At 37.8% G+C, this 25,787-nt stretch overlaps 1 protein-coding gene across 1 annotated transcript; it reads left to right on the plus strand.

Annotated features, from left to right (window-relative positions):
* On the plus strand, nt 1–25,068 carry LOC149947219 (uncharacterized). The gene is made up of 6 exons (XM_090172894.1): nt 1–271; nt 1,214–1,847; nt 3,903–4,289; nt 22,050–22,168; nt 22,659–22,713; nt 23,129–25,068. The coding sequence occupies exons 2-6, from the start codon at nt 1,283–1,285 to the stop codon at nt 23,170–23,172; spliced, it is 1,170 nt and encodes a 389-aa protein (XP_090029020.1). The 5' UTR covers nt 1–271; nt 1,214–1,282; the 3' UTR covers nt 23,173–25,068.
* The last annotated feature ends 719 nt before the right edge of the window (nt 25,069–25,787 follow it).

Genomic DNA, 25,787 nt, shown 5'->3' on the forward strand with positions numbered 1-25,787 from the left:
TTTGGGAGGCGAAGATCATTTCCCCGAAGCGCTGTTTGACTCCGAAGAGAGAAAGTGAGAAGCGCTAGTCATGCAGCAGCCTCACTTCGAGGCGAGCCCGACGAGTTCAACAAGTTTCGAACAAAGTTTGCTCTAGACTCTAGGATAAAGAGGGAAATATTCCCAATCTAGAGAGGAATCTCCTACCGAGAGCGGAAAACATTTTTTTCGGCGAACGTTTTCCATGTAAATTAGCCCGTTTACAATCGCGACTCTCTGAAAACGTTTTAGGGTAAGTTTTGTATATATTTGTTCTTATTTTATCAGGTTTGGTTCGTTTGTTTTTCCTAAGATTTTGCGTTAAAAAATTGTTGTTTGGAATAGGCGATATAATAAAGTAACGTGGCCTTCTTGTTTTGATGGGAAAGGCCAACTTCCACTATGCTTCCATTAGCTTTCCCACCAAAGAGCCTATTAATTCATCCGTAGGCTTTAACCGTACTATTTCGTTATCCCATTTTAACAAGTTGAGCAAGTATATCTGACTTTATAATATCGCCTATTGTACCTTTAAAGGTGTTTTTGAGTTGGGTATCTTTTGACATAGCCAATTAAAAATATTATGGATATTCAATAATTGCTTTTATTTGAAATAGCGCGTTTTTATCGATCTTGAACGCTCACTTAGTTTCACTTTTTAAAAAGGATAAGACCGCGAGTATGCATTTCCCTGTGGATGTTGTTAAGCTTATCTTTGCGAAAAGTAGAGGCTTTCTTATATAAATTAATAAAATGACTTTGGCGGGCTGCATGATGCTCGAAAGTTCCAATTAATTAGTGATTTTAAAAATTCGCGGTACTTAGAGAAAGTTCTTAGAAGGTATCCGTGGCTTAAGCCAGCAAAACTCGCGATTAAAATTAATGTCTACGAAACCGTAAGTCAACGCTTAATTTTATCCTTAAGTATTCGCCTTGTAAAGGGATTATAATCGGGATTAATTAAATTTTAATTATAATTAGAACATGGAGAGCCGCTAAGTATCTCCTAAAAATTATAAATTAAATGGTGTTTCTCTTCGCATACCCTAGAAAACGTAAATTTTAATTAATCTAATTAGGAATTGACAAATTAGCCATTCTATACAACCGCGGTGGGTTTCGGAGGCATATCGACCAAACTCCGGAACAGTTCAAAGCGCTAATTGGTTTGGTTTTATATTACTTTCTCTCTCAGGGTGGTCCGGAAACTAGCACGTAGGAATCCCGCGCGTAGGTCGAGACGCCGAGTCAAAATTCGAATAACATGTCCGAAGTGAAAGGCATCAAAAGCCGGCCCAACTCCATCGAATTCACCAAAGAATCAAACGGTAACAAACGCAACTCGGCCGAGATCGGGAAGAAGGTCAACAAGAGCCGTCCCAACTCGATCGAGATCAACGGAGGAGTGAATAACGGCCAAAACAATAAGAGGAACTCCAAAGAGATGAAAAAGAGCGCTTCCCAAGATACGCGCCAGATGAACGGGGGCAATAAACAGGACGATGCCAAAAAAGAGAGCCAGGGGGACGACAAAGAGGTGAAGAAAGAGGTCCCGTTAGCGGAAGAGGAGGTCGCTACCTCGCCGTCGACGGAAGCGCCTCTTTCCTCCCCGAAAGAAGAACCCGAAAAGGTGTCTCCCTCCGCCGAGGAACAAACTTCGCCAGCGCCACTGAATCAAAGGACGCCCGAAAAAGAGACGAACCCCGAGAGCGTCTCGGTCGAGATTAATAAAACCGCTACTACTCCCGAAGGACATCAAGAGGCGGAGGACGCCGGCCAGAACTCCGAGGTATTGGCCAATACCACTCGGGAGGAAAATTCGCGAGACGGTGAGTGCAAAGATATAAAAAAAACATTCAGTCGTTTCCAAATCCGTTATCCGGTTTCTGAGAAACATTCACCCAACGAGACGTATTTGTAACTCAAAAGTATCGGGAAACATTTCGCGTAAGACCCAGCGAGAGTCGCTTCTCCAAAGGTCTCCTCGGAGTAGTTGTATGTTTCGACAGAAGCGTGCCTCGTGTGTCAATTACTTAAAGTGCTAGGACGACGTTCGTTAAATAACCTAGCACGAATGGAAATTGTTTTCAGTTTCCCTAAATCTGCCACGAGGTTTAATTGGATAAATAAAAATTAAACCGATTACGCTTGGCAACAATCCCCCATTTCTCTGTTATTAGAAGTCACTATTCCTTTAAGAAATTATCAAGGTCATTATTACTTTAAGAATGTTTAGATATGATTGTCCCTTTATATATTTTGAAGTTCGCTATTTCAAAGAAAATTTTGTAGTGTACTATTCGTTTGAGATTTTAGTGTTAACTATTGCTTTAAGATTTTAGAATTAACTATTCCTTTAAGATTTTAGAGTACATTATTCCTTTAAGATTTTAGAGTTAATTAGCTATTCCTTTAATATTTTAGAGTTTACTAGCTATTTCTTTAAGATTTTTCGAATTACTTATAGATTTAAAAAATTTTGCGTCACAGAATCAAAAAATTTTGAGATAGCAATGCTTTAAAAGAATATAATCCCATAATTTATATCCTCCACGCCACCCTCCTACGCATTGTTAACCGGCCATCTGAATTGATGGCTTTAAAAGTCGCTTGATGACTTTGGCCTAAGGTGTAGCCTTGGGTATTAGCCTAGCTGATTATTATTATTATTATTATTAATATATGTCAAATATATCCCTTACTATATCGTAACCTATATATATAATTAAAATCGACGACAGTTTAAAAAAAATTCACGATGTGTTAATTTTCCCGTATACTTCATATGCAGTGGACGGTGAACTAAAAAATCTCAGCTCGGTGGCACAATTTAAAAGTTCGGACTTCGTTAGGACACGGAGAAGGGTCGAATTGCGTACATACTTTCCCGTTAATTGCTTCAACCGGGATTTCCGCCCAAATGAAATTCGCAACGCTGCTCTTAAAGGAAGTACTGTCTAAATCGAAAAATCGCCCGCGAACAAGTGTTACAGTAGCTTCTGATAAACCTGGTAGCTGGAATGGAGCTTTATACTTGCTTTAAGACTGGTGTTTTGCTGGCAGAAAACGTGAAAGTCGGCTTTCGAATGGTTTTAGCTTAAAGCCTGGTTTTCACTTGGCGGAAAATCACCGACAGAAAGTTCGACGTCGGCGATATGGTTTTCGACGTTTCGCTCACTGTCGGCGTTTTAGCATTTTCACTTGGCGTTTTTTTAGGGCGGAAATAAAGCGATTTTTTTTCTGGCAGCGAGTTCGTCGGTTTTCGTCTGGTAGTGGAGATTTAAGCTTAGGCCTAAAAATGGATGATTTATCTGATCATAATCTTGAACTATTGATTAAAGCTCATGTAAGCATTTTAAATTTAAGGTTATTTTACATGATATATCGTGTTCAAAGAAATATGAGTTATGAAAGATCGGTTTGTGTGAAAGAAACATACTGGAAAACAAGGCAACAAGGGTATCAAGAAAAAAAACACGTTCCAAAATTCATAGAAAAGCACGTGGCCGAGTTCCGGATGCAAGAAGCGGGAGAATAACCATCCCCCTGACGTCACAGTAACCTTTCGAAAATGGTTTTTGATTGGTTGAAAAAGAGCGAAATCGCCCAACTGAGCGAAAAAAATAGATATGAAAATCGCCACACAAAACCGAAAACCGAAGGAATTTCTGCCCAGCGTCGACGGAAATTTTCGCCCATTTTCCGTCGACGCCGGGCTTTTTCGCCCAAAAACCGCCAAGTGAAAACCAGGCTTTAACCGCGTTGTACATTTCCACCGATTTCTACTTTCCCCAAACTACCTGGCTCTCGGCTTTTGCGTTGGCAAAGTTTTCCACAGAGCCGTCAATTCCAAAATCACAATTAAAAGACGATCCTTATTACAGAAAAACAAAAAGAATCCGTGGATAATTCGGAGAAGAAGGCAGCTAGTAGTGACGAGGAGAGTAAAGAGGCCTTCAGCGTCGCCGAAGAGAAAAAGAGTCCCACCGAAGAAGCCGCCTCGATTAACGAGCAAAGGGAAAGCGGCGGATCGGCCGTGACAGCCACAGTCAGCAGCACCAACGGTGGCACCACGGTGGTCCCGGAGGCCACCAACTCGAGCACCACGGCTACCACCGCCATCATCGTGGCATCCCCTCCTCCCAAAACGCCCAAGTACGAGATCATCGCCGTGCGAGAGAGACATGGCCTGTTCCGGAAGGCCGTTCCTGTCATGCCTATCGTCGCGGCCGTCATATTTTGTCTTCTCAACGTCATCGCGCCCGGAATAGGTGAGTGCTCCCGCGCTTATTGAACTTCTTCTCTCTTTCCCTGCCAGTTCCGCGCCATTGCCGTTATGTTTAAACTACTTTACTGGTAAAGGCTGGTTTTCACCAAATGACACGTGCGTTAGGCCTAAAACGTGGTTTTCCCCAGGAATTTTTCAAGTTCCCCAAAAAATCCAGTTAGGCCTAACAAATTGGTTTTGCGACGACGCTCACCGTCGCGGCGTTTTGCCTTAGTGAAAACCACCCATGAAATATGTTTTTCACTGGGATAGAAACTTCAAAGCAAAAAATATCGGTAAGACAGGCCTTAAGGCTTGTTTTCATTAGGCAAACACTCCGCGACGCAAAAAAATCTCTATTAGGCATAAGGAAATCGTTTACAATAGGACAAAACACGATGCGGCGCAAAAATATCCTTTTAACTTAAATGCTGTTTTTTACTAAGACATAAATGCTACGACCAGCCTTTACTTACGAAACGTTATATTGGCGTAACTTGACTTTAGGCATTTTAAGTATATTTAAACGCGTCCACTTTAAGCCTGATGAATTTTAACAAATTGCGTTTTTTGAAAATTCTCAGACACGAGCGGTATGCTTGATTTTCAGTTCATTAAATTACCGTGTACTTCTACTATTCGGAACAATAGTGTGAATTATAGATTGCATTCGTTGTTGGCCAATCTCCTCGCTCCAGCTTTTACAGTTATTAGATTATTGCGGGACCGCAAATTTAATTCTAGAATGTTTAATTGACTTTCATGCGATAAATGCGTTCCGTGTCATTCAGCTCATTTCCAATAGACCATTCTAGAAATTCCGATCTAAACCGGCTAAACCCTTACAAAGATAACGCTACTTCAGTAGGAATTGAAACTTCGGGGAGATGTATATAACTACGTGTTTATTAATTGACAGTTTCAGCAACTTATGAATATGAAAATGTGTACACGCGAACGTCTGCGAAAAAAATCTGACGTCGGAAACTCAGGATTCCGGCATTTGAAGGAGCAGACGATGAATGAATCCCTCCCCCCCCCCCCCAAAAAAAATAGACATAGGCTAAATAGCTACTCTTTGCCAGACGCTAAAAAGTGAAGACGTTTTTGCTTAACAGACGTCGTTGAGAGGCGTCGCATTTTCATGAGTTGGTGAAACTGACTAATATCTTTTTGATGAGACCTGAGAACCACCAAAACAATTGGCATCGTTCAGTGTGAAAATGCTGTTTTCTTTGCGCATACGCGACAAACCCCTTCAAGAAGAGCGGCAATACGGATGTAAATAGCAAGATGAACTTGGGTTCCAAATTTTTAGTTTTCAAGACCGACAAAGATTAGTCTGTTATTTTTAAACGGAATAGGAAGTTTATTTTAAAGATCTGGAAGATTTATTTATCCAGGGCTTAGGTTGAATTACCAAGTTCCACTGAATCTCATCAAATCTACACTTTGAATTTTGATATTGCAATATTAAGTATCTCGCCTGACTCGGTGTCAAACGAATAGTTCCAGCACATACCACCAGTACCTACTACATTTAATCCTATTAATTTTTTAGTTTTAAAAGGGTAACGGTATTACTCCAGCACGCTAGCTGTGTTTTTGTTTTGAGTCCCTTGGGTACGCTACTGTGTTTGAACGATACACCTCATTTACCCGTGTGGTTTAGAAAATTTCCTATCATTGTATTTTCATCGTTGTAATTTCGTAAGTTGACTAATTGTCTGACCTATGGTTAACATATAATATTCCTACAAGTAGATCTTGTATTTAGAAAACACAAACACTAATTTTGTGTTAACGAATCGTTTCCCTTTAAATTCGATAAACAAATATTAGTCAGCCCAGCCTTCAAATTTCAAATCCATTTAAAAGCTATGTAGTCACTGTTTCATAATACAGGGTGATCGGCCAGGGCATTTTTTCTCAAAAAATATTTAATCTAGAGTTCTGAAATTTGCAGGGTATGTTTATTGGCAAGGAAACTTTTTAATTTGTAAATTTCAAATCGAAAAAGATTTTGTAGTTTTCTAAATTATTTTTATCGATAGGTGTCAGACAAAACGTATCGATGAGAAAGATATAGAGCGTAGAACCTACAAATTAAATCTCTTCCATCGAAAATGTTTCACTGAGATATTACTTTATGAACAAAAACAACTTAGTACTACCTAAAATAGCCATTTTTAAATTAAGTTATAATCATAGCACTATTCAGTGTACCGAATATTAAGTTTTTAATTCAATCAAACAATTCTAGGTTATAAATTCTAAATTTCACTTTTTCACCACGGTATTTACCAGAATTAGTATAAACACAGAATCTAATTCTGTATTTATAAATCATAGATTTAAATTTTCTTTTATAGAAACGGATGCTTCGTGGTTTTAAAAACTGAAGTATTTTTAAAAACCGCGAAGTATCCGTCACTATAAGCGAAAATTTAAATCTTTGAATTCTAGATTAAATAGGTTTTAAGAAAAATGCCCTGACCGATCGCCCTGAGACAGAGACACCCTGTATCGACAATTTCATTTTTAATTATTTAGAGGGACTGCTCATAAACAGCGACCAAAAATGTTTATACACTTTAAAACTTTTATTGGTCAAAACTTTAATTCTTTTTTCAACCAGCCATTTGTATGAAAACTTATATTTGTGTGGTAGCACAAAAGTTTCCTTTTTAAGATGAATAAAAGAAGAGTTAAAAAAATTGTCCTAAAAAATAAATCCAAACTAAAATTAAAAACAGTTACAGTGCCCGAAGGAAATATTAAGTGTCTAAAAAAGGATGAAATGAAAGTTGCACAAGATGAAATAAAACGGGTCAATTAAAGGAATATCGATGGAATTTATTACAGGGAGCATAGAATTTTGAAGATTAATCGTTTATTTTTCTAGCTTTTCAGAAGTAAAAAAAGTCCCCCAAAATCTTTTTAATGGTCCCCCCCCTCCAAATTGTGAACTACCCGAACAAAACGTTCTCAAAACATTCTTTCGGTTCGATTGAAAAATGAACCCATTGCTAAATATTAACGGTTAATCAGCACGCCTCAAATTAAGTAAAATAATTGAAAGCGAAAATATGAAAGGGAAATTTGTTAATGATAGCTTCTTCGGTTAAAATATATTTGAGGAACTTCCAAGTTTTATAGGTTCTGTAAGGTTTTTATGGGAGGATAATAATGTGCAATTTCTCACTAACGCCGTAAGAGGCGAAAGCCATTACCAACAGCAGAAGAAAATAGGGGAAGTACGTATCTGTAGCTTTGAGCCATAGAAGTCGTCGTGTGACCCACGAAAATGCCTTTTTACGCATAATAAACCAAACTGAAAAAGTAGTTCCACTTTTGTTTTGATTCAACTCGGCTATAAACGACGAAAGCAAATACGCCTTAGCTCAATTAGCAGAGAATGAGAAGGACATTATGTTACAATTGATCTATTTAAGAAAAATTGATTTTTTAAACGATGTATTCATCCGCGATTTCCCGCCAAACCGTTTTGGCGCGAAAATTCGTGAAAAGTGACGCCTTTCCAAAGCTGACTAGAAGCGTACTTCCCCCTATTTTCTTCTGCCAACAGTCAAAAAGCCTACGTAGACCACTAGACCTGTTAATATCATCATGGCACTTTTCGAACGTTAGTAATAAAACAATTCTTATTTATTATGTTTTATTAAATTTAAAACCAATATTTTCTTTTGAGCATTTTAATGGCACTTTAATTAATATTCATTTGTCAAATTAATTCCTTTTATTAACAGAATATTGTGAAGTATTGTTTCCAAATAAGTCATTTTCATTACGTCCTTCTTACTTAATTTGCGTTACTTAATGAGTAACTTTCTTGTTACGCTACACTTACGAACAAAGTTGAAAAATAAATTAATTTTCTAAAAGTGAACTAGTAATTAAATCGATTATTAGCGTATCCAGTTTACTTAAAGCCACGTAGCGGCCTAAGCGAGAAGCTCATAAACTACTCGATAAGCAGACACTTTTATAATAAAAAATCGTTGCTTAGCAGCGGTTTATAAACTTTTCGTGTTAGCTGCTACGTGGCTCCAATTCAAAATTTTATTAAAAGTAAATTTTTAATAAATATTAAATAAACTTCGTCGTTAGATGACTTGGGCCTAAGGTGGTGCCTTGGGTATTAGCCTAGCTGATTATTATTATTATTATTATTATATGTATGCGGGGCTACTAAAAACGGGCCTGGGTCCCGGTAAGACGATGATTCGGAGCCCCAAGAGAGCCGTTCTTTCTATAATAAGTGTTCGGGGTGAAATCCGGGCCCCCAAGGCTATACGGGCTTCGGAAATTTGTATCGTCTTCTCGGCTTTGTCGGCGGGCCGGTATGAATGCACGCAGTGGCAAGGTAGAACAATTAACGAGCGACTAGCCAAGAACGTCTTCTCTGTCTCTCTTTATCCACAGAGAGCGAGAGAAAGAGCAGAAATTAAAAATACAGAGCATAAGCTTGAATTTATTTCTTTTTTCCAGTTATTTTGCCTCGAGAGAGAAAAAGTACTACAAATTTTGCGCAAAACAGAATTACGGGGTAGAAATAACTAAAAATAGCTAGCGTGCACAAGCGCCGGAACACCACTATTTATAAAGCCGCGAGCAAATATTCCGAGAAGGCCTCTGTTGCCACCAATACACGCTGTTGCTAGAAAACGAACTACACACGCAGACAGAGAACTAGTCCAGAAGGTGAAAAAACTAAACATTTAAAAAATTCTACGGGATTTCTAACCGCGCTTCTCGTAAGATAAACCGAATCTCAATATAAATCAAGTCGCTAACGGCCTAATAAAGGTGTCACCGCGTTTACAATTTTAAGTTAAAATGATTGCCTGGCTTATTTTCCCAAGGATATTACCGACAAAGAGTAAAATATAGTGTTAGGAATTGTATATTATACATATTTTTTGCGCGTGCATAATGCTCAGGGTATCCAAGATTTATAATAATAGCGATATAATCGTGATTTGAATGAGCAATTTTGTTTTTGAGGGCAGTGGCAATTTGGAACACGGGTTTTAACTGACTCAATTCGTTCTAAATTCATATACGACAGTTCAGTAAGGTCCCCAATATCATAGTTACTACGATATGAACGCGCCACACGGATTTTAACTGCCTCAATTAGTTCTAAATTCATATACTTCATAAAGTCGTTTCAACATTTGTGGAAATACCACGATAGAGATAAGTCCCCAATATCATAGTTACTACGGTGTATACGCTCCACAGGGAGGTTGAGATGGGTGACGTGATTTTGAATTTGGCTTCCATCCCGATTTAACCGTGCTTGCGACACTGGGTAGAAATGTAGCGACGATTATTACCAACTTTTTACCACTATAGGGGGTGTCAAATCTGTCTGAAGTTTTGGAGATCAAAAACCGCGTGAAAGTCGTTACAGACGTTTCGTTTTTGTAATTATCGTGCCGCCATCTTACGATAGTGTAAATAAATAAAAGTACGGACAACTTCATTATTTTTATTTTATCACAATTTTCATCACTTTTCGCGAGCACAAATTTTAAAGCACGTGCTTGGGCTAATTTATGTTAACGTTCGTTATTAGATAGATTAAACCAGCTCTAGAAAACTTGTAGGAGTGTAAACAATATACAATCCTACAAGTTCTCCCGTTCACGTTTTCGGCGGATGGCTTAAACTGTTTATTGAAACCGACGTTTTTATTTATAAAAATCTAGGTTCGGGAATGGTTACAGTATGTAGTTAAAACGCGTAGATTGAGCTTCATTTCTACAGAGACCCGAAGATGAATAATTTGTCGTAAAGCTTAGTTTCAAATATTGTGTATAACATCGCGTAAGTCGCACAAACTACGTAACGCAAAAACTCGACATACCCCCTCCCCCTCGTAACGGAGAGTAACATTTGGTAAAGCCCCTAAATTACGTAACATATACTAAAATTCCCACCCTGAATTACAATAATAATAATTAGCTAGGCTATTATCCAAAGACCACCGTTGGTCAAAGTCAACTGGCGACTTGTAATGCCTTAATTCAGCTGGCTGGGTTAAATTGCGTTGGAGGGTGGTGGCAAGCATTCAAATTAAGCCAGCTAACAGCTCCCTACACTAACTATTACCGTTAACCTCTACAAGTTTTTATGGTAAGGGAAATCGAAGTATAATAGTACAATGAACCTTAAGGTTATTAAATTTCTTTAAAAATTAAACCTTTGTTAATTGTTTTACCTCTAGAAAAAGAACACATATTAAATTACTTGTGTACCTTAAAATAATTGATTATTAATGTTCCTGTGCTGCGTTACGTAATTTATGAACGATCCGAGCGCTGGTGCAAATCAAGCGTGGTTGTAGGATTGCGTTGCGGTATAGCTGCGCAGTTTTGCGTTTTATCCGCTTTGTAAACCTAACGGTATCCTAGCAAGGACAGAAGATACAGGGACGAGAAAGCAGGGGAATAAAATTGATTTTAAACGTCTTCATATTCACTGGGAGTTAGATGTAAACAAACCGCGGCTATTGTTAAGACGTGGTTCACCATGGATAGTATTATTGTAGTTAGTTTTTACCATTTTGATGTTAAATTAAAAATAAAACTACGAGCGTAAATAAAAAAATGCCCTTTTGTTTTGAACACTTAAGCCTCGTCAAGAACCGCTAAAATTAGGTGACCGCCATTTTTTTGTTTACAACTAACTCTCCTCGCGTTTAGGTCGTTTTAGGTGATATATTCCAACAGAGGCCGCCAATACACTTTCTTGTCCCTGTATCTACTGTCCTTGATCCTAGGTTTCGTATAAAATATGAAAAACGCGCGCTAACGCCGCATAGTGGCGAAGAGACTGTAGAAAATCCCTATAAGCGACAAGGTAACGCTCGCATTTTATCAATTTTCAGCGCCTTTTTGGAAAGCTATCTTACGCCTAAAGCCGGGTTTTCATGGACGCTTGTAGCTTGAAAAAGAAAAGATTGAGATTTTTCCATTTTGTGGGAAGCGTATACTTTATTTTATATTTCGCGCTCAAGCTGCAAGGAAAGCGCTTCGCGTTTTCACGATGCAAGATATTTCTAGCGTGCCGTTTGAGCTGGCGGCTGCCGCGTTAAATAAATATGGCGGCTCCGAATCACGGACGTCTTTTGATTAAGAAAAACATGTTATTACTTAAACTTTTAGTAATTATTAAAGCCAAAAACAATAAAAGAAGGTGTAAAACAAAACGATGGTAGGTGCACCCTATTTACATAATTTTGCTCAACTCTATAAATGCAACATTCACTGCATCTCTGTCTCGGTGTTCTTTTAATTTTCGGTTCCAAATTATTGGGTTATCCTTTACATGACTTATAAAATTGTTCTTCACTTCTATTTCCCTTTGTTGTTCTCTCTTCTTTTTCTATTTATTTTTGTTGCTTTTTGGTTAATTTGGTTGTGGTTGAAGTCATTGTTATTTGTTTCGAACAGCGTACAATAGTGTGATAAGCCTCGGTACCAACACTAGCACATACTACATAACCATTGGCTGGCTGAAGTCACATGGACCGACGTCACGCGCGAAATTTTCGCTTGGGCGTAAAAATATCTAGTTGGTTTTGATCGGCGCTAGAAGCGTGTTCCAATCTATTTTCACACGCGCACGCTCCAAGTGCAAAACACAAGCGTTCTTAAAAACAGAAGCGATTGCAGCGTGAGCGCGAACTTTAAACTATTTCTTGCTCAAGCCAAACTTTTTCAAGCTAAACCCGGCTTTAGAAATGAATTTTTTTCGCGAGATTGAGAACGATATCACAAACAACGGATATTCGGTACGAGTGGCATTTTTCCAATAGAATCCACCACGAGACCTATAACTATGTTCTTGTTTTGAGCTCTTAAAAGAGAAAAAAAAGTAACGCCTTTGGCTTTCACCGTAACAAAAGAAAGGATTGGGCGAAAACGAAACCGTATCGATAGTCGATAAGTCCAAAGAAGTAGAACCTGTTGAATTATGCATGACAGGCGACCCACTACCTTTTTTTCCTGACCTCTGCCCCCTCCACTTCCTCCCCAGATCCGCCTCCTCGATCCCCCACCGTTCCGACTTATCAAAAATAATTTGTATAAATCCACAGACGTATTTTCAGTCAACCATATAGGCCTTTTCAAATTATCCAACGTCTGTCACGTAAGTTGTTGACCAAATAGGCCATTGGCTTACCTTCATATTTGAAAGTGGCGCCAAATCCTAATGAGGCGGCCCTAAAATATAAAATTAGCGATACCATTGTAGAGTTAGTTGCATATTTGGAGCTAGTATAAGATTTAAATTTTAAAGGAGCCACATAGGCCTTTAAGTCAACTAGTGACTCGTGAAGTCAATTACCGGTGGCCGGGTTAAATCGCGTAAGAACCTATCATTCCACGCGAGCCAACAGCTCCCAACTATTACGTCAACACGTTTTTATGGAAAGGGGAAAAACACCTCTAACCAGTAGGGAGAGAACTTGCAAACTCAACGCAGAAAGAGTGGTTCTGAGTTTTCACCCAGTGCCACAAGCTGGAATCGAAACTGGCTACTCTTACTGCGGGGCGAGAGTGCTAACCATTTCGCCACCCCACCTTCACGTCGTTCACCGTAATATCAACCCAACCATTTGTCCTCAACCAAATCATTGGTCTTCAATTAAACCATTGGTCTTCAATCCAACCATTTGTCCTCAATCCAACCATTGGTCCTCAACCCAACCAATTGTCATCAACCCAACATATTGTCCTCAACCCAAATATCGCATTATCCAAAAAGGCTACTATTATTAAAAAACACGCCGAAATATATTGTTCACTTGTTAAGACAATTATCTGATTAGTTTTCACCCAATTGTCGCATTCACCCTTTGCCTACAGCAAATCATTCCCCTTCGTAGAAGTCTCTGACCAATTGTTGTAGATCCACTTTCACTACCTTCTCAAAAAACCCTGTCGTTGTTAAATAATTATGACTCTTATTTCTGTCAATAAAACGTTATATTACAGTTAACCGTTTTGTCCAAATCCATTCAAATGGCGGTCATTACAATGTGAGATGTACTGAGAAAGGTAGTCTAATCCTAATTTATACATAAAATCGAGGATTTTCCAAAATTTTCCATTTTGATGAAACTTCGTTGTGAAGTTTTATATTATTTCGATTAAGAAAACGTGGTTTTCCCCTTTTTACAAAACACACTTTCAATTTACATCAATGCATAAGACTATCAAGGCCTCCCTAAGTTTGAAACGAATGGGATTTAAATGTTAGGCTAATGAATGGCCAAATTGACTACATGAATCTCCCTGGTGGTGAATAACCGAAACTTATGCACAATTCCTCCAATGCATGCTACCGGAAACTGCTTCGTAGATGACATGAGGTAGTATAGATGGTAGGAGTGACGGGGATTGGGAGGATTTGCTCTCTTTCTCCGCCAGGTAGCGTAGATCCTAATTTTGATTTATCCTTCGCCTGTCTAGTGCCCTGGCCCCTTATGCCCAATTCAAACTTATGATACTCTTATGATCAAAGATATATCGGGCAAAGAAACAGAGGTTCGATGTTCTGTAAAAATCTTACAGTTTTAGTCGATAATGCAAAATAACGGTCGAAAATGCCGCCGATCAGATTAAGAAACATCTGCCATTTTTGTGTGTAGAGCAGGGTTCCGAAGTGGTATTTAACAGGTGGTAAGTAATGAAAATGTGGTAATAATGTGGGTGAAAACTCGGAACCATTTCTTTCTACGTAGAGTTTGCAAGCTCTCCCCTTACTGGTTAGAATGATTTTCCCCCGAGTTCTTTGGTTTCCCCTTCCGATAAAAACTTGCAGAGGTTAACGGTAATAGAAAATGTAGGGAGCTGTTGGCTCGTGTGGCATGAAGGGCTTGCCACCACCCTCCTACGCATTGTAACCCGGCCACCTGAATTAAAGGTATAAAATGATAAAAATGGTAGATAATGGTGAATATATTTCCCTTAATTAGTTACAGTATTTCAAACTTTAAGAAGATAAAACCTTTAGATTTAGAACAGACTTGTAGTGTAATGAAAATAAAGTTCAAGATCTTCTAAAGTTGATATATTCCTTTTTTGAATGACTTTCTTGATATCACATATTATTATACAATATAAATAAATATTTACCGTTATTATCATAATTACCATATTTACCACCATTAACCATTTCAGTGGTATGCAGGATATCCGAAAAAAACGTATTTTTGGAACACTGGTATGGATAAATAACTCTACCATGCATGTAAAGACATTCTCAGGTAGCCAAAATTGATAACAGTGCTGCCAGATTCAGATTATGTTGTTTGAAATACACCAAAAATGGCCAACTTTCGTTTTACCGCCACCCCATCGAATATGTGTAGGGGGAAACTTGTAGAAGAGTAGACGTAGCTTTATTGTGTACAATCTACACTCGTACACGTTTCGCCGTTCACGTTTTTAGTGGATGGCTTAAAGTGTCTAATATTTTGCGGTGTAGTATCGACTATTGCTTAATTTCCAACTGAAAAGGTTTATGGAACTGGCATAAATATAATTTCCCATTTGTAACAAATTTACAATTTCCCAATTCTATGGCGCCATTTAACATTGTTCGCAAGAACGTACTATTGCCACAGATTTGCGATTTAACTCTAAATATAGTTCGCGCAGCTCCATGCAACTTAAGTTAAATTCAAGGATTTAATCATAGCTGTATCACAAAAAATGTTTTAAAATAAGTCCCTGGTGGAAGGCGTTACGATTTCAATTTGAACTGCGATTTTCTGTCTGACCAAGGCCGTACTTTTCGCTTATGTAAGCCGGTAGGTTCTACATTCTACATTCTCTATAACCTCAATACGTTCTTGGTAATTTTATCAAAAATCCAATTTTAAATCCACAGAGACAAATTAAATCAAAATACAACGCCTGAAATTTCAGGCGGGTAACTTTAATAACCTATGTCTGCAATTTGGGAAAATTTCAATAAGAAAAAGTAAGGAAATCCATAGCTACTATTTGGTTATCTATAGCTAAAAAAATGGATGACGTCCTTTGACGTCACAGTGCCATTACCCGGGGTGCGACTCCCCCACGCTCTTTCGACGCGAATATTGTATCTCGCTTTTGAAGACCGGGACGTGATTGAAGGGAATATATAATCTTTCAGCGATGACAGTTTGTTGGTAACATAGTCTGTTGACGAAATGTGTTACGAGTACTTTTAAATACAGTGTATTTAACATCAAACGGGGGTAGGAGTGATGAAGGTTTGAGGAGCGGGGTTTTATAAAATATAGGAGTTCAACGTAATTGCGCGTGATATAGTGAACGCAGAGAGGCCGAATGCCTTTTTTCACGAGTACCGCGAAATATTCGAACGGCGAGACTGGAACGTCTGAAATGCTCGTTGCTATGATACGAGACTGGCCAAAATGGAAAACATTATTATTCCCGAAGTGCGCAATATCCGCGTGCCTTTAGCATATCGATTGCACCGAATTAGAGACGCGTGTTTCTCTTGTTTCTTTTTTGCCGAATTTGGGGGAGCGAAACTTCAGCTGACGTGAAAAGTCAAGTGATTTGGGAGAGAGACTTTTGACATTTTTACATTATAGACCCCCCCCCGCGCTGACACCGAAGCGCCAAACCTACGGACTTCCTTCGCGCTTTCCGGTAAAACACAAAATAAGAAACGTGTATTTCACGACTTTATGGGTCTATCATTTTAATTTTTTTTTTCCAGTTTTTTGCCGAGTTTTAAAACACAAATTTTCAATTTGGAGTCGTTTTTTTATCTTTTACGTTTATGCCCAACGATAATTCATTTAGTGCTTAAATTTGAAGTCGTCTACCGTCGTGATTTATCAAACGCGGTACAACTGACGGTTGAATTTCGCAGAAGGGCTTTTTCCCAAAATTTCTAATTCTAATGGCAATTCATTAAAAATTGCCGAGTGCAATGCGCTAGTAACTATCGTTGCGTAGGAAAACGGATAGAATTGATAGCGTAGGTTTCCCCCCCCCCCCCCCTTGGATCCCCGTTCACGCCGTGAGCTCCGCGAAGAAGACACCGCACCACTGGAAACGATAATGGGATAAAGAAACATTTTTCTTGGGCTTTTACGAAAACCCGGTAGTTCCATTTATCAAATAAACAAAAGAAATTAAATTTTAGGAAAACCTAAGTATACACGCAAGAAAAAACATCAAACGCAGACAAAGTTTAGTAATTTCGAAACGAAACAGAAAAATCATTTGCGCGAGGGGGAGGTGAAATAAATGGACTGCCTGGTCAATAATACACCTATACATTTTTTTGTTGTAATAGCTGCATCGAGAGTGCATTCGCGGTAGCGGTGAATCCTGGGAAGAAAAGCTACGCCCCTCCACCTTTCCTAGCATAATATTTCCCGGTAGGGGGGGGGACACTTGGGTCTCTCTCTCTCTCTCTCTCTCTCTCTCTCTCTCTCTCTCTCTCTCTCGCTCTCTCTCTCTCTCTCTCTCTCTCTCTCTCTCGCTCTCTCTCTCTCTCTCTCTCTCTCTCTCTCTCTCTCTCTCTCCGTGTAGGAGGAGGATATCTTCAGGTTATCATGTAAAACTGAGGCTATAGTTGCGGCTTCACATTCCCCGTTGGCACGAATATATCCTTGGCTGCAGGGAAATGAACGTATCGTTGCGGGTATTTCGTTTTCTTTGAAACGCGATATTTGGCTGCTGGGGAAGAATTTAGGGAACGATATTTTAGAAATTTATTTTCTCAGTCAGGCAAGCTAGCTGCTAGCCCTTGAGTTTATGAAAGGGTGTTCTTGAGAAATGGTATATTTTATAATATTTCGAGTTATAGGGGATTTTGATACGCGTACTTATTTCTCCAATAGAGTAGCATCATCTCGTAGCTATGGCCATGGCCGCCATTTTAGGCACGTTTTTTTTCTCTATAGGAAAAAGCATGGGTGACGTTGCGTGATGTAGCACTGACACTACTCTATAGGGATATATTTTTTGTAAATAGATCATAGAATAAATATATCTTAACTTTATTTTACAAAATGTTTTTATTCAGCAAGCGGAACACTCGCGTGTTATCTTATCTGTGTATAAGAAATTTTAACTCGCAATGAAAATTATTTTGGGTTTTTTGGAAACGGTGCAAAATAAATTTTTTGATTTTTATTTTATAAAATTACGTGGTCTTCTCGTTTAAATGTGGCTCTTACGTCACAGTCTCTTACAAGTCTACGAGCGCGCGCTACAGTCGCCAGATAAATATAGGTTTTTCTAGTGCACGTGCGAAAATATACTAATAAAGCTGTGTCTCGTAAGAGTAACATATTATATTTTTCTTTTTATTCCTTTTATTTCATAGAAACATCTATTAATTTTACGAGAAGGTAGAATAATAATAATAATCAGCTAGGTTAATACCCAAGGCACCACCTTAGGCCCAAGTTATCTAACGACTTGTAAGGCTTTAATTCCGTGTGCCGGGCTAAATTGCGTAGGAGGGTGGTGGTAAGCCCTTCATGCCTCGGAGAGAACTTGCAAGCAGTGGAGCGAAAACCGAAACCAATGAACTTGAGAAATGCAAGTGTTTTGATACATTTAACCCGCCTACTTTCCAAAAGACTATATTACAAACGAATTGTATAAGATTAGTCTGATATCGGAATGATACGTATACTATACCGGGTATTAGACGATATTGTGTGGTATTTCTCGTTGAAAAATGAAATATTGTTTCTTCGCAACTTGCAGGGGCGTATTAACCATTAGGCAAAGTAGGCACGTGACTAGGGCGCCATTTTTCTAGGGGCGCCAAAACTCCGATAAAGCCCCACGGTCCATGTACTTGGCTTGCCCCTTCTCAAAATAACGCTGAAAAAGTTTGAGGAAACTAAAATATATTTATTTATTTATTAAAAACCGATACGCCCCTCCTTAGCTGACCAATGCCAAGGGGCGCCAAATTTTTCTGTGCCTAAAGGCGCCGAAATGGTTAATCCGCCCCTGGCTACTTGCTATCCCCGAGCTTTTTTCGCCTATACTAAAGCTGTGCCCTTCTTGTTTCTCGTCTTAGTCTCTGGTAACTTTAAATGAAAAGAGACTTAAAACCGTTTTAAGTCTCTTTTCATTTAGTTTTTCACAATGTGCTTCTCTTAACTTCTGGTAACTTTGATTTTCGGTGTAGTAAAATGAAGACAAGAAAACATAAAAAAAAATTGGTGCGAATAACATTGTACACCTGACGAATGTCATTGCTCCCCTGGCGGATTTCCTATGACAAAAAAAAATCAAAGGAGAGAGTTCTGCAACAAAAATCCTCAGAAAAAGCATTTCTTGTACCAAATAGCAATTTCCCGTTTCAAAATTAACATTTTCCCTCTACTTCCTGTCTGCATGACGAGTAATGTGTTTTTCCTCTTTTAGCCCTTCTTTATATGATACATTCATGTTGAAATATATGAAAGATGAACCAAAAAAAGGCTCTTTTGTTATTAAGCATTTCGGCGACGGCAGAAGAGTCTGGGGTTACCCGCAGCTAGCTTTTATAGAGTGCATGCCGGCGAGTTCGGTCTGATTGAAAAACAGATTATACCTGCGCAGCTTCTGGCGGCATAAAATATGGGTGGAGGGAGAAGGGAGCTCTCGTAAAGAATTAATGGTGGAAAATAATATCTCGGTGGGCGAAAGGGATGGATCGGGTTTCAGAACCGAAAGAGTCGTGGATATACGCGAATATCCAAATAACATGTTTATGCCATTTAATCTTGCTTTACACGGCTACATCAATGCCCTTTTAGCTTCGAATCTTCGGACAAGATTATGTTTTATTGATTGAAGAATAATATGCATAAATAGGTTTTCCGAAATACGTAAATACATACTTAATAACCTCGTATTCGGAACGGGAATTTTCCCTCTCAAATTATTCCCTGAAAATAGTTTTATTTGCGTGTAGGAATAATCATATTCGAGTGTAGTAATCGACCCCTAATATCAATACCAATTTTGTAAGTTATGAAAACATCTATTTTCCATATTGTCCTAGTATAGACCGAGAATAGAGATCGGCGTTTGAATAAGAAATTATCAAATTATTTAGTTTTATTCATAACCGAAAATTATCCGAAAAATATACCAAAAAACTTATTATTTTTGCATGTTAAATCGTTGTTTATTCGTATAAAATGTTCATAAAAACAGTTAACCAAACTTTTATGGTTAATCGAAATTTTGCCGGTGAATTTATTCGTTCCGCCGACCTCTAACCGAGAGGGTAGTCACTCGTAAATATTTTATACACCTGATTACTTATTTTCGTAAAATAATCGCTGACTACCAGTGATTGCTCATATTTTTGGGTAACTTTCAGTGTTTACTCACAATTTTTCGGTAATTTCCAGGGAGTACTCACAATTTTTCGGTAATTTCCAGGGAGTACTCACAATTTTTCGGTAATTTCCAGGGAGTACTCACAATTTTTAGGTGATTTCTGGTGATTATTTTAAGTGAATTCCCGTGTTTAGTACACCTGATTACGTACGTGTAGACGTTTTCCATAAGAAATAGTTTGAAGTCCAAGAAAATATTCGTAAAATCATGATTCGGTTTTAAGGGTAGGAACAGATATTGAGAAATGGCCTATAGAGAAAAAAAAATTTATTTCTTAAACGTTTTGCAGTTTTTGTAATATGGGTCTTGTATGTAAAAATGAAAGTCAATTTGAATAGTCGAACCCGCGGAGCTCGTTAATAAACAAACTAATCCATGATTAATTGGCTGTTTTCTTTTTACCTCTCCGAGCCCTCGGAGAGGATTAACAATCACCGTGTCTGCCTGGCTGCGGAAACGCGTTCGCAGTATCGGGGCGAAGTGTAAAAACCATATTCGCAGTTCTTTAAACCGTTCGTTTTTCCATTTGGGTACAATTTGTGAGTGTGTATTGTGACATACGCTGGAGTGTTTGTAAGTAAATATAGCTTGTGGCAATTATGGCGTATGTTGGTGTACTGTAGCGTTCGTTGGTGTTTTTGTATTTCTACTTTTCGTCTGCTAAGGGTTATGTTAAACGTCTTAGCAACCAAATGGAAGTGTTTCCACCAAACGCTCGCGGTATACGTCTTATTATCAATTAGCGAAACAGGCCCGTAGCCAGGAGGGGGGGGATCTCTTTCGGCCGACCTAGCCTTTTCTGCAACTCAACTCCGACGCCCCCTTTTGGGACAATTCGCCCCTCCAAAAATATGGTTCGCCCGCTCTATATCGATGTCCTGGCTACGGCCCTGTAGCGAAAGCGTTGGGTGGGTTTTTGAACCTGGGCCCTCCTGCTTGACAGGCGAGTGTTCTACCATACAACCTCCAACGCTTTAATGAAAATTAGAAATTCAGCTGAAGCGGAAATTATTAAGAGTTAATAGAGTTTTACATTTTGGTTCTTATTAAATAAATGTTGCGGCTTGTCTATTGAATAAAAACAAATCCGGCGACCGGGGTGGTGCCTTGGGTATTAGCCTAGCTGATTATTATTATTATTATTATTATTATTATTATTATTATTATTATTATTATATGAACTCGGGTCTTCCTACTTGGCAGGCGAGTATTCTACCACAGAACCACGCTACAACGATATTTAGAAAGACATCTTTGGCGAAAGTGCGTTTTCCTTTACGCTTTTATAAACGTATTAACGTCAATTTATTCTATAATATTTTTAATATTTATAAATTAAATTAAATTAATTATTTTAACATAAAACACGATCGTGGCCAGGAATCGAACGTGGGTCATACTTTAGGCAGGCGGATGATAAATTGACTTTCATGTCGCTGTACTGAAAATAAAATATATCACAGGCAAACGCTTACGATTACGAAGAGAGGTATATTTTGGCTGGTCAAATTGTTTCTATTTGTCGGTGTTAAAGCCTCTATAAACCTCTTTGACACCTAAAACATATCGACCTAATTATGACTTAAACGCGAGGGAACTTGACTATGAGTGTATATATTTCAGGTAACGATATCACTACTTGTCTAGCTACTTTTTGATTGAAACCAAAACCTGTCGAAAAATAAACATTTTTGTAATGAAAAACCGACGCTTAGTTGGGAGAAAATAACCGATTATTGAACGTGGTAGTAATTTTTCTGGTGTTAAGTTTTTTTATTGTAAACAAGCATATGTAACATAATCAATCATAAGTATGGGTTTTCTTGAACGAAACCTTGTTCAAGGGATATTACGTAATTTACTTAACTTCTAATTAACTCCGTGACGAAAAACGCGTCACCAGTTTTTGAGATGGAAATGGAAGGTAGTAAAGCCGATTCCAGAATTCTTTTCAAGTTTCTGGCTTTGACAGTCTAGAGTTAACGATATTTTGTTTCCTCGGTAACCTTTCCAATAGCGCGGTGAATATTAAAAATTTTAAAATACAGCGATAAATCTTGAAATCCAGCGAGAGATCAGACGACAAATCCTGAAATCCTATGATAAATATCCAAATAATACGAGAGATCGCAAAATCCGGGACAAAAGTTAGGAAATCGGAAATCCAACAAGAAATCTTCAAACCCCGGATTTCAATTAATTAATATCCCATACACATTTTTGGTGAATGTCCCATGTTTACACATTTTTGGTCAATGTCCGGCCCCTCGCTTTTTCTTACTTTAGTGTTAATTCCGAAGAATATTAAATGTTTAAAAATGTATTTATAATTTCCGTAGGAACTTTGTGCGCTGGTTTCACGGTGCTGTGTGGTTGCCCAACGGAACATGACAACCGTCCGAAGGCGCTGCTTTACAATATCGTCGCGGCTATCTTGCAGCTCATCACCGCTCCAATCGTAATTACTATCAACTTAATCAAATTCTTAATTTCATAGACTGTTCACTAAGTACCGTTATTTTGTCACGCTGATAATTTTCATTAAGTAAGAATGGAGGTGACAAACTGATGGATACAATACTAATATACGCCATTAGAGGGCGAAATTTAAATACCTGAAGTCTTACCAGATGATGCCAACAGCCTTTAATGTTGAATTTATTAAATTGTCCAAAAACAGCGTTTTTACGTAGGATTTTTCGCTAATTATAGATTTTACATAACACATTACTTAAAAAGTGTTAGGTGCTGCTTTTGGACTAAAACATTATGCATATATTTCCCACTTAACAAAAAGTTTTATTTTGCGCCACCTAATGTAAATAAAAGCAGTAAAATCGAACCTCTAAATGTTGGTTTCCCTGTAAGCAATTGTTTGAATTGGTCTATAAACACCGAAAATCACTATGTCTATAAATCAAATGTAACTTATAAAATTCTCCTTCCAGGTTATTGGTTGGGTCTGGAGTATCATGTGGGGTGTAACTTTTGTAAATGTTAGTGGTAAGTTGCTAGCGTTTTCTGACGTACTATTCATATTTTCACTATAAGTACTAATAATCAGAAGTATATAATATAAATCTTATTTGAGAAGTATCCATATCTGTGTCGTAAAAGTGTATTTCCGCGGAATCTATAGAAAAGACAAAACCTTTAGAGATGCTAATTTACTTAAAAACCCTATTTTCCTTGTGTAATTTCCAAGCGGTATATCAATGCGTTTCTCTAAGAGACATAGTATATTATTATAATTTTATTTAAAAAGCAAGATATTCATGTATTACAATAACAAAATTAGGATTTAGTTAACGGGTTTTTAGAACAACTTTGAAAGCCAACGAGAAATATAGCTGGGCCTCTAATTATTTTGACACAATGACAGATTTTTACACATTGATTTCCATTTCTTTCATTGCAGTTACCAAAGGAGTGGATGATACCATTGTAACGGCTCATGTATAAAAGAAAGAAAATAACATAAGTTTTGTGTTAATAACGAGATAAGATAAAGGTCTCGTGAAGAAAAAAAATACATTTTTTTCGAATAATTATTTGGCGTTTTGAGGAACTGAGCGATTTCGCTTTATGAACTGGTGCGTTCAGTGTTCGTCCGAAGGAAAAAATAACAGTATTTTTTGATAAAAAAGAACACTTAATTTTTATTTCTTCACGCTTTACCGCCAACCAAAAATAATATATAAATAAAACCTCAAAAAATAAACTTTGCTCAGTAACTTTTCGCAGTAACTAAAAGTATAGAAGGCTCGGGAAATTACGTTGGATGTGATGGTTTCCAGTTGTTGAATTTTCGGAAAACAGTGAAAGGAACAAATTATACTGAACTAAAGGCCGGGGCTACCGCTATCTCCGTACTTTTTATTTAAACTTGAAAACTTTTTAATTTAATAATTTAGCGAAATATATGTCATCTTTTAAATGATATTTTGCTACAAAGGAAGGAGATTTTCGCTCATTGGCTTTTCGCGCTAACTCTAATTAAAGGGCTGAGGAGCCCAAACTTTCGATATCCACACACACACACTCTCTCTATCTCTCTAAAAATGAAAAGTTAAATTAGATCCTGTTTAAGATAATTTGCTGGTTTTTTAGGATTTTTTATATTGGTCGGATAAAAAGCTGTGACTCTTGACTGAAACCAGCGAAAATTTAAGAACCTAGAGAGGAGGGGAGGAGTTTGGTAGTTCTATCATGCATAGGCAGTATATATCGCTAAGGACACGAGGTAACGAGCGTAATCTAAGACCCCCACCACAGTAGCTTTGCTGCCAACTGCAAGAGTTCGTACCGATGACAGAATCAAAATGGAATAAAGCAGTACGTGAAAAACGGGAGCTCTCAAGGTCATTCGAAGCGCTTGTAGATTCACGTCTGTTTATCCCCTCTTTCAGGCCCAGAGCATCAGTGACAGAGACAGTGACGTCCATACAATGAAAGCTAGGCTATTTCTCGCCACCTTAGGGATATAAATTACCTATGTATCAAACGCAGCTTCGGCTCCAATGTTGATCCTTCCCACTGCTGCCCTGACTTAAGACCGATTATAACTAAATTAATTGTGACTACTTGTGCAATAAATGACAAATTAAAAAGTCTAAAAACAACGGTATTTTTTAGCAAAGTGTTAAAACTGATTAAACTGAAAATTTCAGTTGGCCACATTTAAATAGTTTGTTATTATAGCTTTTACCTAAATCGGATATCTAATTTAGGTTCAGAATAAGTAAATTATGAAATAGATGGAATTAATTTAGCTGCCATTCGCAGGCCGTCAAGACTGACCCGAAATTGCTATAAGATTGCTTGTATAGGTTTTGTCACGTAACGTCATCATCTCTATATTGGAAGGCTAGTCTCCCCCCCCCCATTTCCCCCATCATGACCGCCACCTTGACCACGAAAAAGTTGATTTAGACCAGCAAAACAAAAACTTTAAAGAACGCTAAGTGAAATCGTTGACAACTGTGGAATTTTACTAAGTTGGATCAAGTATGTTTGAAAAGAATATTTTTAAAATGTTAGCTACCATAGCTTGTAGTAACCAGGAATAACTTAATTTGTTTTTGAAACTGGTGCTTCGAATACGTTTCTCAATACAGCGATCATTTCTTTAATCTGATCGATTTGGATTTAAAATCCAATATGCTGGACGTTAAATAGATTTTTTAATTTCCCCCATCCAATCCAAGTTTCCAATTTTCAAATGAAAGTAAATATTGAATTCATTGCTATTCCATTTTATTTATGACACTTTTCCTTTTTTCTTCCAAAGTCCGTTATTACGAGAAATAAAAATGGAGAAATAGCCATAGAGAGAGCAATTGAATAATACATTATTAGGGTAGTTTTTGGTTTTTTACCGATTCATGTATTATACCGAAAACAAAAATAAAAATATTGATACTGTATTGTTAATTGTTCATTCATTTATTGTGGTTTTCTAGGTTCTCAATTGTTTGTAAATTTACTATTATTTAATTAATTATCGTAGACCACTGGGGCAGTCCTTTTTAGAAATATGGATAATTTCACTGATACCATGAATGTATTCATTTCAACCATGAATATCGAACTGCATTAGGTAGTCTGACCTCAGTCGCTAGGATCGGAGGGGCTTAGCTATCATAACGTCGGTCACGCGCCGCCACTCAAAAATTGTATTGAAGGGCAACGTTTTGAAACTTGACTAACTTTCAGTGCCAAGGCTTAGCGTTAAATTTTGTTTATAAAATGTTAGTACACATCTTTTTGTTTGAACTAAAATAGGCAAGAATATGAATAACACATTCCTTTATTTATGATTATCAATTGATTTTTTAGTAGTAGAGGTATTTTTCTAAGAATCTCTAGTAATTTTCTTCGCCGGTTAATTCGCGCAATCCCGGAAACGTTTTGTGGATCGAGTCAATGACCATGCAATGTCTGTCTCCTGATTGGCTCAAGTGATTACTTAAAACGCAGAAAGAAACCGCCCATCTAAGCCCCAGCTGTTAGAAACGGTAATGATATAGTTCGATATTCATGGTTGAAATGAATACATTTATGCTGATACGTATTAT

The sequence above is a fragment of the Leiobunum rupestre genome, chromosome 4 (genome assembly GCF_980474605.1).
Source record: "Leiobunum rupestre chromosome 4, qqLeiRupe1.1.hap1, whole genome shotgun sequence".
Lineage (NCBI taxonomy): Eukaryota > Metazoa > Arthropoda > Arachnida > Opiliones > Sclerosomatidae > Leiobunum > Leiobunum rupestre.

Coding starts and splice junctions, on each gene's coding strand:
- LOC149947219 (XM_090172894.1), top strand. CDS start 1,283: ATGTCCGAAGTGAAAGGCATCAAAAGCCGGCCCAACTCCATCGAATTC. Junction 22,169..22,658: donor AGCTCATCACCGCTCCAATC/GTAATTACTATC, acceptor TTCTCCTTCCAG/GTTATTGGTTGGGTCTGGAG. Junction 22,714..23,128: donor AACTTTTGTAAATGTTAGTG/GTAAGTTGCTAG, acceptor CTTTCATTGCAG/TTACCAAAGGAGTGGATGAT.